At 39.2% G+C, this 15,620-nt stretch overlaps 1 protein-coding gene across 8 annotated transcripts in view; it reads left to right on the top strand.

The window, feature by feature from the left end:
* ITSN1 (intersectin 1) overlaps positions 1-15,620 on the top strand; it is a 220,478-nt gene that overhangs the window by 90,672 nt on the left and 114,186 nt on the right. For 7 of the 8 annotated variants that reach the window (XM_023238780.2, XM_023238781.2, XM_023238779.2 and 4 more), the window contains exons 6-10: positions 6-185; positions 2,030-2,126; positions 4,661-4,761; positions 11,329-11,392; positions 14,061-14,198. In XM_023238780.2, coding sequence (XP_023094548.1) covers positions 6-185; positions 2,030-2,126; positions 4,661-4,761; positions 11,329-11,392; positions 14,061-14,198 — 580 coding nt within the window. Of the gene's footprint in view, positions 1-5; positions 186-2,029; positions 2,127-4,660; positions 4,762-9,108; positions 9,114-11,328; positions 11,393-14,060; positions 14,199-15,620 lie in introns of those variants that run through there. The other variant, XM_019839414.2, reaches the window with a different exon arrangement.

Raw genomic sequence — 15,620 nt, 5'->3', positions numbered from 1 at the left:
CCTAGGAATAGGAGGCATCGCCAGCATGCCGCCACTCACAGCTGTTGCTCCGGTGCCAATGGGATCCATTCCAGTTGTCGGAATGTCTCCACCTCTAGTATCTTCTGTTCCTACAGCAGCAGTGCCTCCCCTGGCTAACGGGGCTCCCCCTGTTATACAACCTCTACCCGCATTTGCTCATCCTGGTATGTGACCTGCTGAATCCACAGACTGACTTTTTACAACTTGTGTTTTACTCTTCCCTCTTGTTAAATCTTCTGTCATCACTCTCTGATTACATTTGAATGGCATTTCATTCCAGAGGAAGATATCTTCCTTTTTTTTACATTTAATATCTCACTTTTTCCCAACACACTGAATAGGATGTGTTAGGCTAGAGAGAGGTAACGGAGAATGAAATTATGGAGCTCTGGTACCATTATGGACAAAGGTGAACTCAACAGCTAAAACCAAGAGCATAATTTCCTTTCAAGGGCTTGACAGGAGCGACTCAAGTTCGATCAGTAGTAGTTGAACATTTTCTCTTCCCGTGTGTCAGTTACTACTTTTCTTCAGCTGCTATGAATTGCTAATAAGTAAGCCATTCCCTTAGGAGAATGGGGAGAAAAAAAGAACAAAGCTATTTCTTTTTTTTTTTTTTTTTTTTTTTTTTGAGGAGGTGGAGTGAATCAGGAGGAGGGGGGAAGGAAGTTGATTAAATGGCTAAATACATTAAAGACGGAGTATTACCTGCTTGCTTCATTGATAGAAAGGATTAAAAAGTTCCTGGTGTAGTTAATTTCATTTTGAGACTTTATTTGAAGTCTTTTTCCCTTTAGTGAAAAGAAAGCGTAAACTGTAGATGTGGTCTACACATCTAATGAATTCTTATCCGGGGGTAAAGTATTTTTTTAAAAAAGTACTTGGGATATGTCTGTGTAATTTCAGTAGCGATGATGGCCTGGATCTTAGCCATGGGTAATGATTATGTTTGAATGGTTATTTCTCTGCCCAGTTCCCTGGATTTATTCCATCTGTCAAGATCTGTCTGTAAGTTATAGCTAAAGAATCTAAAGGCAGCACTTTTTTTTTTCTTTTTTTAAGATTTTCTTGTCCCATGTAGTTTACCTTTCATATGTGGCCATGGCTGTAGACGTGATGGCAGCTGTAAAAGTTGTTGCAGTTACTTTTCAAGTAGCGTCTGTGAATGCATGTGCTCTGTCTTGTTTTCTTTTGGGCTTAATAGCAAATGTTGCAAGACAATAGGCCAGGAGGTGGGGAATGTGGCTGAGACTCAGCGTATTTTCCTGGCACCCAGCTAACCAGCCCTGATGGGAATCAGACACAAAGGCTGACCCTCCCTAGCATCCCATGTTATCTGGCCGGGACTGCAAGGCTGGGACCTTTTGTTTCTTTCATCTGGACCTAATACTTCTGCTCCTTTAGCACAGTTAAGAAAATGCCATCCTATGTATTTAAGCTGTTGCTTCTTTAACTATGGGAACAGATCCCGTAAGATGTGATACAGGGGCATCTGGGTGGCTAAGCCGGTTAAGCTGCCAACTCTTGGTTTTGGCTCATGATTTCACAGTTTGTGGGTTCAAGCGCTGCGTCGGGCTCTGCGCTAACATTGAGGAGCCTGCTTGGGATTCTCTCTCTGCCCCTCCCCTGCTTGTGTGCTCTCTCCTCTCTCTCTCTCTCTCTCTCTCTCAAAATAAATAAATAAATAAATAAATAAATAAATAAATAAATAAATAAATAAATAAATTTACAAAAAAAAGATGTGATATGAAACTTTTAACAAAGAGTTATGGATTGTAAGCATTACTACTTAGCAAGGTGATTTTCAGTAGGAATGAGTAAAATCTAGAAAAATTTTTGGCAAGGGGCAGGGAGTAAGGAGGAAGTCACTCTTTTTGAGTCCAGGGTAGTAAGGGAGGAATAATTTCTGCCTCAGATTTGGTGAGTATATATTTTAATTTTCACTAATAGGAAAATGTTTCTTTTCTTTGTAGGATTAAAATTATTCACCATTTATTTATTTTTACAGCAGCCACATTGCCAAAGAGCTCTTCCTTCAGTAGATCTGGTCCAGGGTCACAATTAAACACTAAATTACAGAAGGCACAGTCATTTGATGTGGCTAGGTAAGTGTGCTTATTTCTAAATGGGCATTGGATTAAAGCCATTATCTGATTAACATCTAAAACTGAAAGTGAATTAACTATGTTCTTTATTGTCTTTTATTTTGTAGGATGCCAATAATTAGTTCTGGATAATGTTACTAGGTTTTATCACTTACATGTTGTAGAGATGACAAATAAAGAACATGACATTTCCTTAAAACACTTTGGGTGTTCTTTTTTTAATAACAAAAACAAATAGCTACTAGTTTTACTAATGTTTAAAAATAATAAAATAGAACTCCAGGTAGGAGGGGGAAATTAACTCTTTTCTATTAACCCTTTACATATTTATAGAAAATTTTATATGAAGATTAGAGTCACAGTTGGCCTTATCTTTTATTCTATCTCAGATAATCTCATGGAATTTGCCCAAGATAACATAGCTCCTAAATGATAGAGCCAGGAGTTTAACTGAGTTCTTTCTGATTTTAAGGCATGAGTTCTTACCTGAAAGTTTGCTCTGAAAATTTCAGTTAATGGTGGTACACAGATACTTGTCTTCCGCTCGTTAAGGTTTTATTCCTAAGACTCAGGAACATTGCTGAACATCTACTTGCCAAACACCTTGTTAATCCCATTCCGTGCCCCCAACCACCTGCAGTAGATACCGGCTCAGAATTGTGAATTAGGAAATAAACCCAAAGAAGCGATCATCCTCACTTACAGTTTACATTTTACCACAAGGTAGAACTGAGATTTAAACTCAGGTGATCCAACACTGAATTCCCTATTTCTTAGTCTTTCTCCTATACATGCTGAAGTTTTGAGTTTTCTGTGACTCTCCACAAGGGATTTTGAAATCTGCCTTAGAATTGATGTGTGACTGGGGCACCTGGGTGGTAGGTTCAGTTGGTTAAGCATCCCATGACTCTTGATTTCGCCTCAGGGCATGATCTCACGACTTGTGGGTTCAAGGCCCCCCACTCCCCACCCAGGCTCTGCCCTGATAGTGCGGAGCCTACTTGGGCTTTTCTCTCTCTCTGCCCCTCCCTCTCTCTCTCAATGTAAATAAACAAAAAGAAAACATTAAAAAATTGATTTGTGCCATAAGAATGAATAATTAATTAGTATTAGCAAACAGTAATGTTATTAAGGCAACTGGTTGTGGGGGGTCAGATTGGTAGTCATCTTTTTAGTAATTTCAATTTCCAGCACATTTTTAGAATGTGGCATCTAATTTTTGGTTACCTACTAATGAGTTTTTAGTCCCTTTAAGTTTTCAGGGAAGTCTCGGCAGAAAACTATGACTTGATAAGTGTAATCTGGGGCAGCTTCTGTGTGCAACACCCTATATTCCTGGGGTGCAGGAGAAAGATAATTAGCTTTTGACAAATAGGCAAGAGTTGGAATCAGCATAAATTAGTTAGTTTAAAATGAGGGGGCTGTTGCAGAAGTACTCACAGCAGAATCGACCTTGGTAAGTGTTTTTTATTAAGAAATTTATAATAGTTGAAAACGTGACTGTAATTAGGTACTCTTAAAGTGCTTGGGAGCCGTTTCCAATGCATTATGAAGTATATGTTGTTAAGTATAAGTGCATAGGTAACACATGGAAATGATGACTGAGAGGTTCAATTTATGATTAAAACTTTGCTTTTACATATGAGGAATAGATATCTTTGTTGAAATGAAAGGAACTTGCAAATGGGGTATTAGTTACAATCTGTTCTGGAAGTGAAATGCCATTGAGAGCTTAGCCATTTTGTTTAAATTGCCCTATTTAGACACCAGGCTCTTAACAAGCCATAGGTACCAATGTGATACTTAATGGGGGAACAACTCTGAGGACCTCGTCACTAAGGAGGTGTAGACCCAGTTGACTCCTGGCAGGGGTTTTCTTGGGTCAGGCTTGCTGCACATTGGCAAGAAAAGGTCAGCACTTGATTGCACTTAAAGAAAGCAAAGCCCCTTCCATTACCGCCCCACTGATTTGCCGTGACCCTGGAAATGTTCTGTTCTCTCTGGGCAACTCTCCATTTGTGGGAATTTAAACTTCCCAGAATGAAATGATTTCCCTTCATTAAGAACTATATCCTGTCTTTTGCTGAATAGAAAGTTACACATGTTAAAGAATTAATACCTTTAAAGGCAGCTACCTGTTTGCTATCAGCATTGCTTTTTGAGCAGAAAGAGAACTGTTCTAGAAGTTAGGAAAAGCCTGGACATTTTTGTATCATTTTAGATCCAAAGAGGTCTTTCCGTATTTTGTAGAGGCTTCCAGTTATTAAATTGTGTGTATAACTTGGAACAGCCACTTATTCTATTGTGTTTACCCTTGATTCTGGAAAAATAATGAGCATGTCTGTTTTGAGAGAAATGTTTATAACCTTAAAATACGGAAATACTCATTACAGAAAATTCAGAAGTAATGATTAGAAAGCTAATAAAATGTTAAAGCTGGTTTTCTCGGGAAGTTCGTAGTTTACTGGTGTTAAAAGAATGTAAATATGTTCTTCACTGTTCATCCTTTTACCCCTCCTTCCTCTTCCCCACAGTGCCCCTCCCGCGGCAGAATGGGCTGTCCCTCAGTCATCCAGACTGAAATACAGACAGTTATTCAATAGTCATGACAAAACTATGAGTGGACACTTAACAGGTATTTGCAAATGAGAATTAATTTTGTGAAATATGATTTTTATTCCAAATCCAAATTGCTTCCAGATGTTGGGCCAAAGATATTTTCCAAATGCCTTTCTCTATTTGCTTTTTTCTAAACAAGGTTTTCATTGTCCTTCTTATGTTAAGTTCTCATCTACTGATAATGCCACAGTGCCTAAGGCTTTGACCCCGTTGCTTCTTGGTAAATGGAACATAGACCAAGGATCTTTCTGCACAGTGGATCCCACCAGTATGCAAATCAAAGCACTCTCGCACAGAAGCACTGCTGTAAACCAAAACTGGTTCAGGTTCTGAAGTTCAACTTAGTAGATGAACTTGAAACTGTCTACTCAAAGAGTCAGCATTCAAGGCAGTATGCAGGGTGGAAGTAAGTGGCTGGTGAGTTTGGCACCTGGCTCTGCCACTAACTAGCTGGAGGTCACTTTTCCTATTTAGATCTCATTCCTTGTACAAGGGGCCAGAGTTAAGTTATATGAACTCCGTGGGTTTAAAAATAAAAAAAAAAGATTCTGTTATTTACATCAGAAGGATAGAAAGGATTTTAGGATACTCTCCAGAAGCCTCCAGGCTCCAAGCTGTCGGCACAGAACCTGACACAGGGCTCGAACCCACAGACCATGAGATCATGACCTGAGTCGAAGTCAGAAGCTTAATCAACTGAGCCACCCAGGGGTCCCTCCAGAAACTTTTCTAATGAGAGTTAAACACTTAAAATTGATTAGAGAATTATAAAGAAAATTGTCATTTTAATAAAGGAAAATAGAGACATCTGATACAAACTTTGAGAAAGAAAAAAATGTGACTGTCCTCTAACAAATACAGAAGGAAGGCGAGAGAGTTAATTTGCCTGAAGTAGAGACGCACTGGTATATAACACAAAATTTAAAGTTCTGATTCTATCTTACTATATTACAATTGCAATTTTTACTTCGAAAAGAAAAATTCATCTGTTAAAAAATTTCAGGGTTCAGTGAGATTTGGAAGGGTCTGATCTAATCTTGAGCCTTATCCCTCATAAAGTGTCTCACAGTTTTCTCAAATAAGGATATATTTATATCTGTGGGGGGGGGGGTGCAAATTGTAGTTAAACACAAATATTCTTTTTTTTTTAATTTTTTTTTTCAACGTTTATTTATTTTTTTGGGACAGAGAGAGACAGAGCATGAACGGGGGAGGGGCAGAGAGAGAGGGAGACACAGAATCGGAAACAGGCTCCAGGCTCTGAGCCATCAGCCCAGAGCCTGACGCGGGGCTCAAACTCCCGGACCTCGAGATCGTGACCTGGCTGAAGTCGGACGCTTAACCAACTGCGCCACCCAGGCGCCCCTAAACACAAATATTCTAAATGCCACGCTCACTCTCTGCTAAAACAGTACCTATCATTTTTATACATGGCATGAGAAACCAGTCCAGCTCATCCAACACTGAAGGAATATTCAATAGTGATAGTTTTAAGTATAATGCAACGTGGTTTATTTCACACCAGTGCTCCAAACAGACCCAGAACTGCATTGTCCGTAAATCTGAAAACAATTTTTCAGGGCATTGTTGGTGTATGCTGTGAATGAGTTAGGTAGTATTCAGATGTGACATTGATGTGGAAATTCTTTCTTGGGAGGATTTGTATTTTATGACTGAAGTGCGGTGTCTTCATTCCAAAGATGACGACCCAGTCACTTGAATATTTAGAACTTTTAATATCTGAGACAAACAGTAAAATTTGAAATATACGAGAAAGAGCAGATTTGTGTTAATGTTCATCTACATACTTACTACTGTCTTGTCCTGGAAAGAATTCATTTTTATTTATTTATTTATTTGTTTAACGTTTATTTATTTTTGAGACAGAGAGAGACAGAGCATGAATGGGGGAGGGTCAGAGAGAGGGAGACACAGAATCCGAAACAGGCTCCAGCTGTCAGCACAGAGCCTGACGCGGGGCCCGAACCCACGGACCCCGAGATCATGATCTGAGCTGAAGTTGGACGTTGAACTGACTGAGCCACCCAGGCGCCCCTGTCCTGGAAAGAATTTAACATGGGAATTTTATCTTCAAGCTAGATCTTTGTATAGTCGTGTAAAATAGATTTATTACAGTAAACTTAAAAATAATAAGTGAAAGAAATTTGTTTTCCCTTTATGAGGAATCAATATAGGCTGTGTTTTAGAGTAAATAAGACTGGATGGAAGCAGACCCGGTTTGTTGTGATGGATGAAATACAAAGATAATTGTCATGATCACAGCTATGAAGATAATGATTTGAGTCCTGAACCCCAAAGCAGTTACTCGTTCAGTTTAAGGATAAGAAGACTATTAAGAAACTTGAGAAGAGGTCCCAGATCATAGAGGCCCAAATGAAATATATAATTTAATATTCTTAATCTCATGTTTTTCTTCTCTAGTAGTTTTGTTTTGTGTGTGTGGATTCTTGTTTTGAAGGAGTTAAAAAGCAATTTTACAACTTACATGTAATTAGAATTTTTAAATCTAATGCAGTAGTTCTCAGCCTTGCAGTTGTGACATCCTAATGTTATGAACACCAGTTAAAGTATAGGATTTGTGGAAAATTTATGTTTTAATATTAATTAGAGTAGGATGTAGGTCATCCTTAGACCGTGACTTCCACCCGCTTGCATTCACCTGTGTTTTGGAGTGGAGTGGAATTATAGTTAGCACTCCCAGGAATTGTGCATAACCTGCAGCTTAGCAGATCTGTGCTGTAGCCTGTGTTAATATACTGTTGTTAATGCCCATTGTTAATAACTGTTGTTGGTGGTTAGAGGGATTGCTGATTGCTGCTGTGTTTTATTTTCACATACTTCTTTTGGATCCTACCAATTTCTCTTTTTTTTTTTTTTAAATGTTTATTTATTTTTGAGAGAGAGATTGACAGAGTGTGAGCAGGGGAAGGGCAGAGAGAGAGAGAGAGACAGAATCTGAAGCAGGCTCCAGGCTCTGAGCTGTCAGCGCAGAGCCTGATGCAGGGCTCGAACTCACAAACCGCGAGATCATGACCTGAGCTGAAGTCGGACGCTCAACCAACTGAGCCACCCAGGTGCCCCATGGATGCTACCAATTTCTGGCTACATCTGTAAGAGTATGTTGTGGGCATAAGAATGCCATTGATTGGTCCTAAGCAGAAGAAAGTGAGGCTGTCTGAGCTCATGATAAGAGCTTGTCCACCATGGGAAGTGAAGCTAATCTAACAGTGGCACAATTTACCCCCCTGGGCTGATTTAGCTGATACACCTGCTGAGGTGGACACCCCCTTGTTCCTTCATAACTGGATGTGTATGCTATTACACTCTCTTAAAAGAGACAATCTTATAAAATAGAGAGGGCCCATTCTATAAGTTTCTATATGTAGCTATAGAATTCTGACAACTTCATCAATGCTAGCCTTCTCCTCAAAGAGGAATTTTCTTAACTTGCATTCTGAACCAATGAACGTGCTACTTGGTTATTCATATATTAATCACAAAAGCTAAAGTCTTAGTCATTGTTTGTGATAAATTAACTTCATTTAATTTTCTGGGGCACCTGGATGGCTCAGTCATTTAAACTTCATTTCATTTCTCTGTCCTTTCCATGAATGCTTCCCTATGCAAACATGGATGCCCATGTAGGGTTTAAGAATTTGGGATTTCTGTTTATCCCCATAATGTTTCCATATAAGCCAGTACTACAAAACTGGTATCTTTTTATGGATGTAGGCTTCCACAGGATAGTTCTCTGTACTCAGGGTTCAATTTTATGCTGTTCTGTTATGATAAGAGGCCATCTTAGGTGTTGGTGGTCTATTTTGATGCTTCATAACCTTGTCTTAGGACATATAGAGTCAAGTATGAGAATCACAAAAGACAATTGTGGCCTTCTAGTATGGTATTTAACAAACTTTTTCTGTAAAGAGCAAAATCATAAACATGTTAGGCTTGCATTTTAGTCTGTCACAACTACTCAACTTTGCCGTTGTAGTACAAAAGTAGCCATATTGTCATGCTTAAGTGAATGGGCATGGCAGTGTTTCAATAAAATTTTATTTACAAAAACAGATGGTGGACCAGATTTGGCCTGTGGGCTGTGGTTTACCAATCCCTTTTCTAGATCATTTCCCTCACTTCAGAGAGGAAGGAACTTCCTCTTAGAGAGTGAAAGTACTTTTGTTAATGTCATATGTCATTAGGGAGTAGGAAGAGTCAGGACTGGCATCCAAATCTTGATATCCATCCAGGTCCAGGACCAGTTCTTTTTTTTTGTTTATTATTCCATTTTTAAAATATAATTTATTGTCAAGTTGGCTAGCAGACAGTGTATACAGTGTGCTCTTGGTTTGGGGAGTAGATTCCTATGATTCATCGCTTACATACAACACCCATGCTCATCCCAAGTACCCTCCTCAATGCCCATCACCCATTTTCCTCTCTTCCCCACCCTACCTCCATCAACCCTCAGTATTAGGAGTAAGTGAAATACTAACTTACTTTTATATAGTTCTGAAGTGGAGAGGATTGTTACAAGCATAAATTAAAGCATTCACTAAAGTTTTGCAAATTTCATGTTCCAGCATGCTAAGTACAATATTAAAGACTAAACAAAATGATCAGTGTACTTTCCTCATATCCCACAGAACTTTTTAGAGCTTTCACATTAATTCAGTAAAGATTGCTTCTTAGATTGTATTCTTAGATACTCTCAGTACACGTGCACACACACATACAAAAGCACGCGCGCGCGCACACACACACACACACACACTCATCCAGCAGGAATGTGTACATCTGTTTTGCCAAAACTTAGAATGCTCACTATTCTAAAAAACAAGTGAAAAAAAGCCCCAAACTGAAAACTACCTGAATGCCCATCAACAGAATGATACATAGATTATTACATATTCACAAAATGATACACCACACAGCAGTTAGGGTTAATGTTCTGCAACGTTGAGTAAAATAGGCCAGATTTAACAAGGTCACACTGTACTGTTAGAAGTTAGGCCTCACTTGGTCGAAGGGATGATTAGAAGGCAGCTGGAGAGGGCTTCTGGGGTGCTGTTTCATAATTGGGTGTGGTTTACTTGGCCGTTTTGAATTTGGAAAATTGAGCTGTAAACCTGTGCACATGTAAAAATACATATGTATATGTTCATGTGTGCTTTTCTGCCTATATTTTATATGTAAATAAAAGAATATTGTCTGTAATATTAACTACCATTAAGTAAGCACTTTCTACGTGCTAGTATTATGCTAAGTTCCGTGTTATAGTTTCTTATTTGATGAAGCACGGTCTTGTAAATCTGAAAAGGACCTCTGAAATGAGAAAATTTGGTCCATGGGGTGCCTGGGTGGCTCAGTTGGTTACGCATCTGACTTGGGTTCAGATCATGACCTCACAGTTTGTGAGCTCGAGCTCACTGGGCTCTCTCCTGTCAGCACAGTGATCTCTGTCTCCCTCTCTCTCTCTGCCCCTCCCCCATTCTCAAAAATAAATAAATAAACATTTAAAAAAAAGAAAAAAGAAAGCAAACTCAGTCCGATTAGTAAGGAAACTGCCTGCCGGCCCCAAGTCACATGGCAAGTTCTCGGGCACTTTGTGTGCTGACACATTGGGGTGATTCTCAGAAGTCCCTAACCACTATTGCTTGCTGTGTAAAAACACATCCATTTTTGTGGGTTTGATGAGGTGCCAATTTGAAAAATAAAATAGCTAAAAGCAAAAATCTATACACAGCAATCTTGCCAATATAATGGTTTAGAATTCCTTGGTCCGTTGTTGGTTGTCCTGGGACCACACCTTGTGAGTCAGTGATAGTAGAAGACATATTTGTCTCTCTCTCCCTAACACTGGTTTATTTTAACACTCAGAATTTCCCACTGTAGACTTCATCTGATATCTAAGGCTAGTTTCATGCCAGAGGTGCAGATATTTACAAGTATTTTAAGAAATGAGAACTGATTTTGAGAGCAGAGTTGGAATTCCGGGAATTCTTTATTGCTAACATCAGAAATGGTTGTGATATTAGACTTGAGCAAGTCACTTTTTTTTTTTTTTAAGACTGTGTAATAAAATGGTTACAAGAGTTGTTCTCTCTAAGGTCCCTTCCTTCTCTAAGATTCTCTGAATCTTCTCTAAATGTGTCTGATAGTAGTCATGGTGGAGACAGCAGGCGGTGGGAGAAGATACTGAATTTAGAGGCCTTAAGTTTTGTAAATAAAAGCCTGATACAAATAGAGATGGTAGTCTGGACAAAAGGGCAGGTTGTATTTTGAAACTAATTTTTTACATACTCTTTTTTCATTAAGCATTGATTTAACAAGAATTTATTGAGTATGTTCCAGATGCTGTGCTGTGCTTTGTGTTTTTTCCCCTTTTCATTGGCGCTTAATTTCCTTTTGAAAAAGCCCCTTGGGTAATAGCAAATATTGTTCAAAGCACTGTGATTGCAAGAGATTGCAGAGTGCTTAAGTGCACAACACTGGTCTTCCTGGACAGTGAAGATTTGCTGATTCATCTTTATATTTTTTTTTCCCCCCGGATTCTGTTTAGGTCCCCAAGCAAGAACTATTCTTATGCAATCAAGTTTACCACAGGCTCAGCTGGCTTCAATTTGGTAAGGAATGAAAAGTTCCTTGGTTTGTATAAAGTGGCTTACATTGGTATGGCTTAATGGGTCTTCAGATTGATACGATTATTTATAGATGGGGACATAGGGATTGTGCTTAATTTTCCAATCAGCTGTGATGATTACCTCTCTTTTCCCCCTTTTTCATTTTGAAAAATACAAAAGCAGAGAGATTAATGAATGCTCAAGAACTCCTAACACAGTTTAAGTAAGTCTCAACTTGTGTCTGCCCTGGTTCTCCCCTCCTCCTTCCTGGTTATTTTAAGTCAGATCTCAGTGATTATATCATTTTCATCTGCAGATATTTCAGCCTGTATCTCCAAAAGGGATTTTTTTTTAAGAGGACCATAATATCAGTAGTCGAATAAAAAATTTTCAGTAGTAATTCTTATTAAGTTAATCAGGTAGTGTTCAAATTCCTTAGGTTGACTTGTGATTTTTTTTGTAGTTGATTGGTTCAAACCAGATGTAAATAAATCTATATTTTGCATCAACTCATTGACACGTTTAAGTGTTCTAAAAACTTCCCTTTGTTCTCCACCCTCACCCCCCAAAAGAAAAACCCGGATATTTTGTCCTATAGTTTCTCCAGTCTAACTTTTGATGGTTGCATCCTTGTGTTAATTTATTCCTGTGAGTAGATTGGTCATTGGGTCTAGAGCAAGGTTTCTCCACTTAACACTGTTGGCCATTTGGGCCCCATACTTTTTTGTTGTCGGGGGCTGTTCTGTGTATTATAGGTTGTTCAGTAGCCTCTCTGGTCTCTACCTACTAGATGCCAGTAACATGACCCCCATCCCCAGGTGTGACAAAGATGTCTGTCTCCATATACTGACAAATGCCCCTGGGATACAAAATCATCCCACTCATGAGAACCACTCATCAAATTCAAGTTTGATTTTTTTTTTTTTTTTTTTTTTTTTTTGCAAGACTACATGAGAGAGATTACTGTGTACTTCCACTGGGGGGAGGAGGGAGGGCACATAAATGTCTCTGGCTATTTTGTAATGATTTTTAATAGCTTGAGTTGCTTTAATTGCTTACATGCGAGGTTCATGATTTTGCCGTAGGGCCCATTGATATGGTTGCTTCATAAGTGGTCACGCTCTAGTGCTAGTCCCTTCACCCATCCTGGTTCCTTCTGCTTTGTGTTAAAGGATCTTCCTTTTGCAATCGAATAATAATAGACCAGTTAATAAACACAATAGACCAGTTAATACGACACATCCAGATCTCTTTAAGTCTGGGTATGTGCCAGTATCCTAGGGCCCTCTGAAATATAAACTTGAGATCTAACATTTATGGAGGTTGACTGGCAGTTTATTAGGTATGTTTGTGACACTGGAATATATTGAAATGCTTAAGTTTCTCACTTATAACCTGCTCTCTCTGAAAAAAATACTTGAGACTTATCCTGCTAGAGTGTTATTATATTCCCTTTCTATACAACAAAAAGGTATTTTAATTAAATGTTTACAGCGATTATTTAGGCAAGTGGGGGGGGGGGGAGAACTCCACTGCCTTCTAATCGAATTTACCCAGGAGTGGCTGGTGATGGGGCATGGGAAGGAGGAGAGGATAAGAAAGAGCTGGCAGGAGCCTGGCATCTGGAAATTACAAAGCTAGAGGGACAGAAAAGAGATCAGTGGCTGCCAGGGGCTGTGGGCAAGGCAAGGGGGGGAATGAGAGACTTGGGGGAATTTTGGGTGGTGATGGAACTATTGCGTGTGGTGTGATACACAACTGACTGAATTCAGTTACACAACTGAATCTGTCAAAACTTGCAGAACTGTGCTCTAGAAAGGGCGAATGTCACTGCATGGACATTATACCTTAAAACTGAAAACCAAAACGGCGTATGCCACCTAAGGAAGTTTTAGACTTAAGAGGAGTTTCTTGATTTATGGCCTCAGCAGAGCCGGTTTCCCAATGCAGTATCTGTCCTGTTCGCATTCTGGTGAACAGCTTTGTTGTCTGGCATCCTCTTTTGGTGTTGTTAAGTGAAATCACATTCTTGGACTTGCTGGAAAAATCTGTTCACTGTCATTAACTATTAGGGCATGTCGATTATGGGGAGTGGTAGCCGTTGATCTTGAGATTAAGGAGCAGCAAACACCTTGACTCTGAGGCAGAAGGCCATAAGGATCCACCCTTGTAGGTCTAGGTCAACCACAGGCCAACTAACCTAAATGGGTGGAACCTGGCCTGCATCTGTTTTTAGAAGGTTTTCCGCTCATTTATTTATGGATCGTCCACGGCTGCTTTCCTGCTGCAAGGGCAGAATTCAGTGTGATAGAGACCGTGTCTTGGAAAGCTTAAATGTTTACTATCTGACCTGATAGTTTGCCGAGCATAGTGTTTAAAGACACATAAAATGTGGGTATGATGCATTTTAAATGGGCTGGCAGGGATTGAGAAAAGCATAATTATAATCATAGTTAACATTTGCTGAATGCCATCCCAACTGTATGGATTGTCTCATTTTTATCTTTCCAACAGTATTATGAAATAGGCACTATTTTTATAAACCGACAAGGCATAGAGAGACTCAATTGGCCTAGAGTCAGAATAAGAAAAGAGAACATTTCAATCACTCATGAATAGTAACAAGCATGCATTTTCGTGAAGTTAGAAAATAATTAACTTTTTTGAATAGGAATCTTTCTGACATTGATCAAGATGGAAAACTCACAGCAGAAGAATTTATCCTGGCTATGCACCTGATTGATGTAGCGATGTCTGGCCAACCACTGCCACCTGTCCTGCCTCCAGAGTACATTCCGCCTTCCTTTAGGTAAAGAACATTTGGCTCTTATAAGAAACTGTGTGTTTGGTATGTGAATTTCAAACTGGGCTTTGTTGGCTACGTGTATCTTTTGCTCATTTTTATTCCTGGTAAGTAAATGAAATATCCATGAAGTGAAGAAAATCTTATCTAGGCCCTGTGTTAATCTTGGACCTGTTCTTTTCTTTAAAGTATTTATAGTATATTAGTAAAATACCAAAAGAGGGATGATTTTTGTACCAATCTATATAGTCAAAGTTCAGCAAAAATGTTAGCAGTTGAAGTACAACTAAAATAACTTGTATGTAGACAACAAGGCAGGGAGGGATGCCTGGGTGGCTCAGTCAGTTAAGTATCCAACTCTTGATTTTGGCGCAGGTCATGATCTCATGGTTGTGGGATTGAGTCCCACATGAGGCTCCCTGCTGAGCATGGAGCTGGCTTGGACTTCTCTCTCTCTCCCTCTCTCTCTGCCCCTCCCTCCCCCCAAAAAACAAAAAATAAGAGAAAAGAAGGCAGGGAAATTCTGCCTGTGAATTCTATCCATTGGATAGGCAACAAAATACTGGCAATGTAGAAATTATAGTCAGGAAGCTAAATAAAGAAAATTATCCTAGTCTGAAACACAGTGTCAGTAGAGATATCAAGAGTAGACCAAGGTCCAGTTTGGAGAGATCTGCGGTGACTGGTATCCTCTACCTACACACGCCACACACACCTCCCCTCCCAGACAACGATGTCTTTAGGCTTTAATTTAAAAGACAAACATGAAATCTTACAAGCACAAAGAACAGAAAACACACACACACAAATAAGACTTTCTGGGAAGGCCGAGGGGAAGGAATCCCCACAAAAAGAAAAGAAACGGTGCTGTTGCTGTGGGCGCATACATGGAGTGAGCTGAGAAAATTGACTGTAGGAAGAAATGGTAGTTGGGCGGTTTGTAAGGTCTGACCGTTGCAAAAATCACAAGAGACACAAGGCTGGAAGCTGATAAAAAAAAAAAAAAAAACGCGTTAAAACAAAAAGGTAGATTGGTTTCAAAGAGCAAGGTTAGTGGTTTAAGGTGAAACAAATCAGGCAACTAAGTGATTTGTTTTAGGGACTGTAAAGTGTAGAGATTTCATGTGTTTATTATGAGATAAAATGGAAAAAAAGATTTTGTAAGGGGAAGAGAGAGGCTTCCATTCAGCTGAGCTGCTAATCTTCCTTGGTGGATTTCATGTTCCATAAAAGGGTAATGGTAACAACAGTGAACTCTTGATTGTGGACCCAGGCACCGTTCTAGACACACGATACCTAGACTGAATTAATAATAATAACAATAATTAAAGATTAGACACTCGATGATTATTCACTAATTCAGTCCTTCGCAATTGCCCTGATTTAGGTGATAATTCTAAATATCCAAATAAGCTTGGCACTTAGCCT

Source organism: Felis catus, chromosome C2 (assembly GCF_018350175.1).
Source record: "Felis catus isolate Fca126 chromosome C2, F.catus_Fca126_mat1.0, whole genome shotgun sequence".
NCBI classification, from domain to species: domain Eukaryota; kingdom Metazoa; phylum Chordata; class Mammalia; order Carnivora; family Felidae; genus Felis; species Felis catus.
This window is presented reverse-complemented; position numbering and strand designations above follow the sequence as displayed.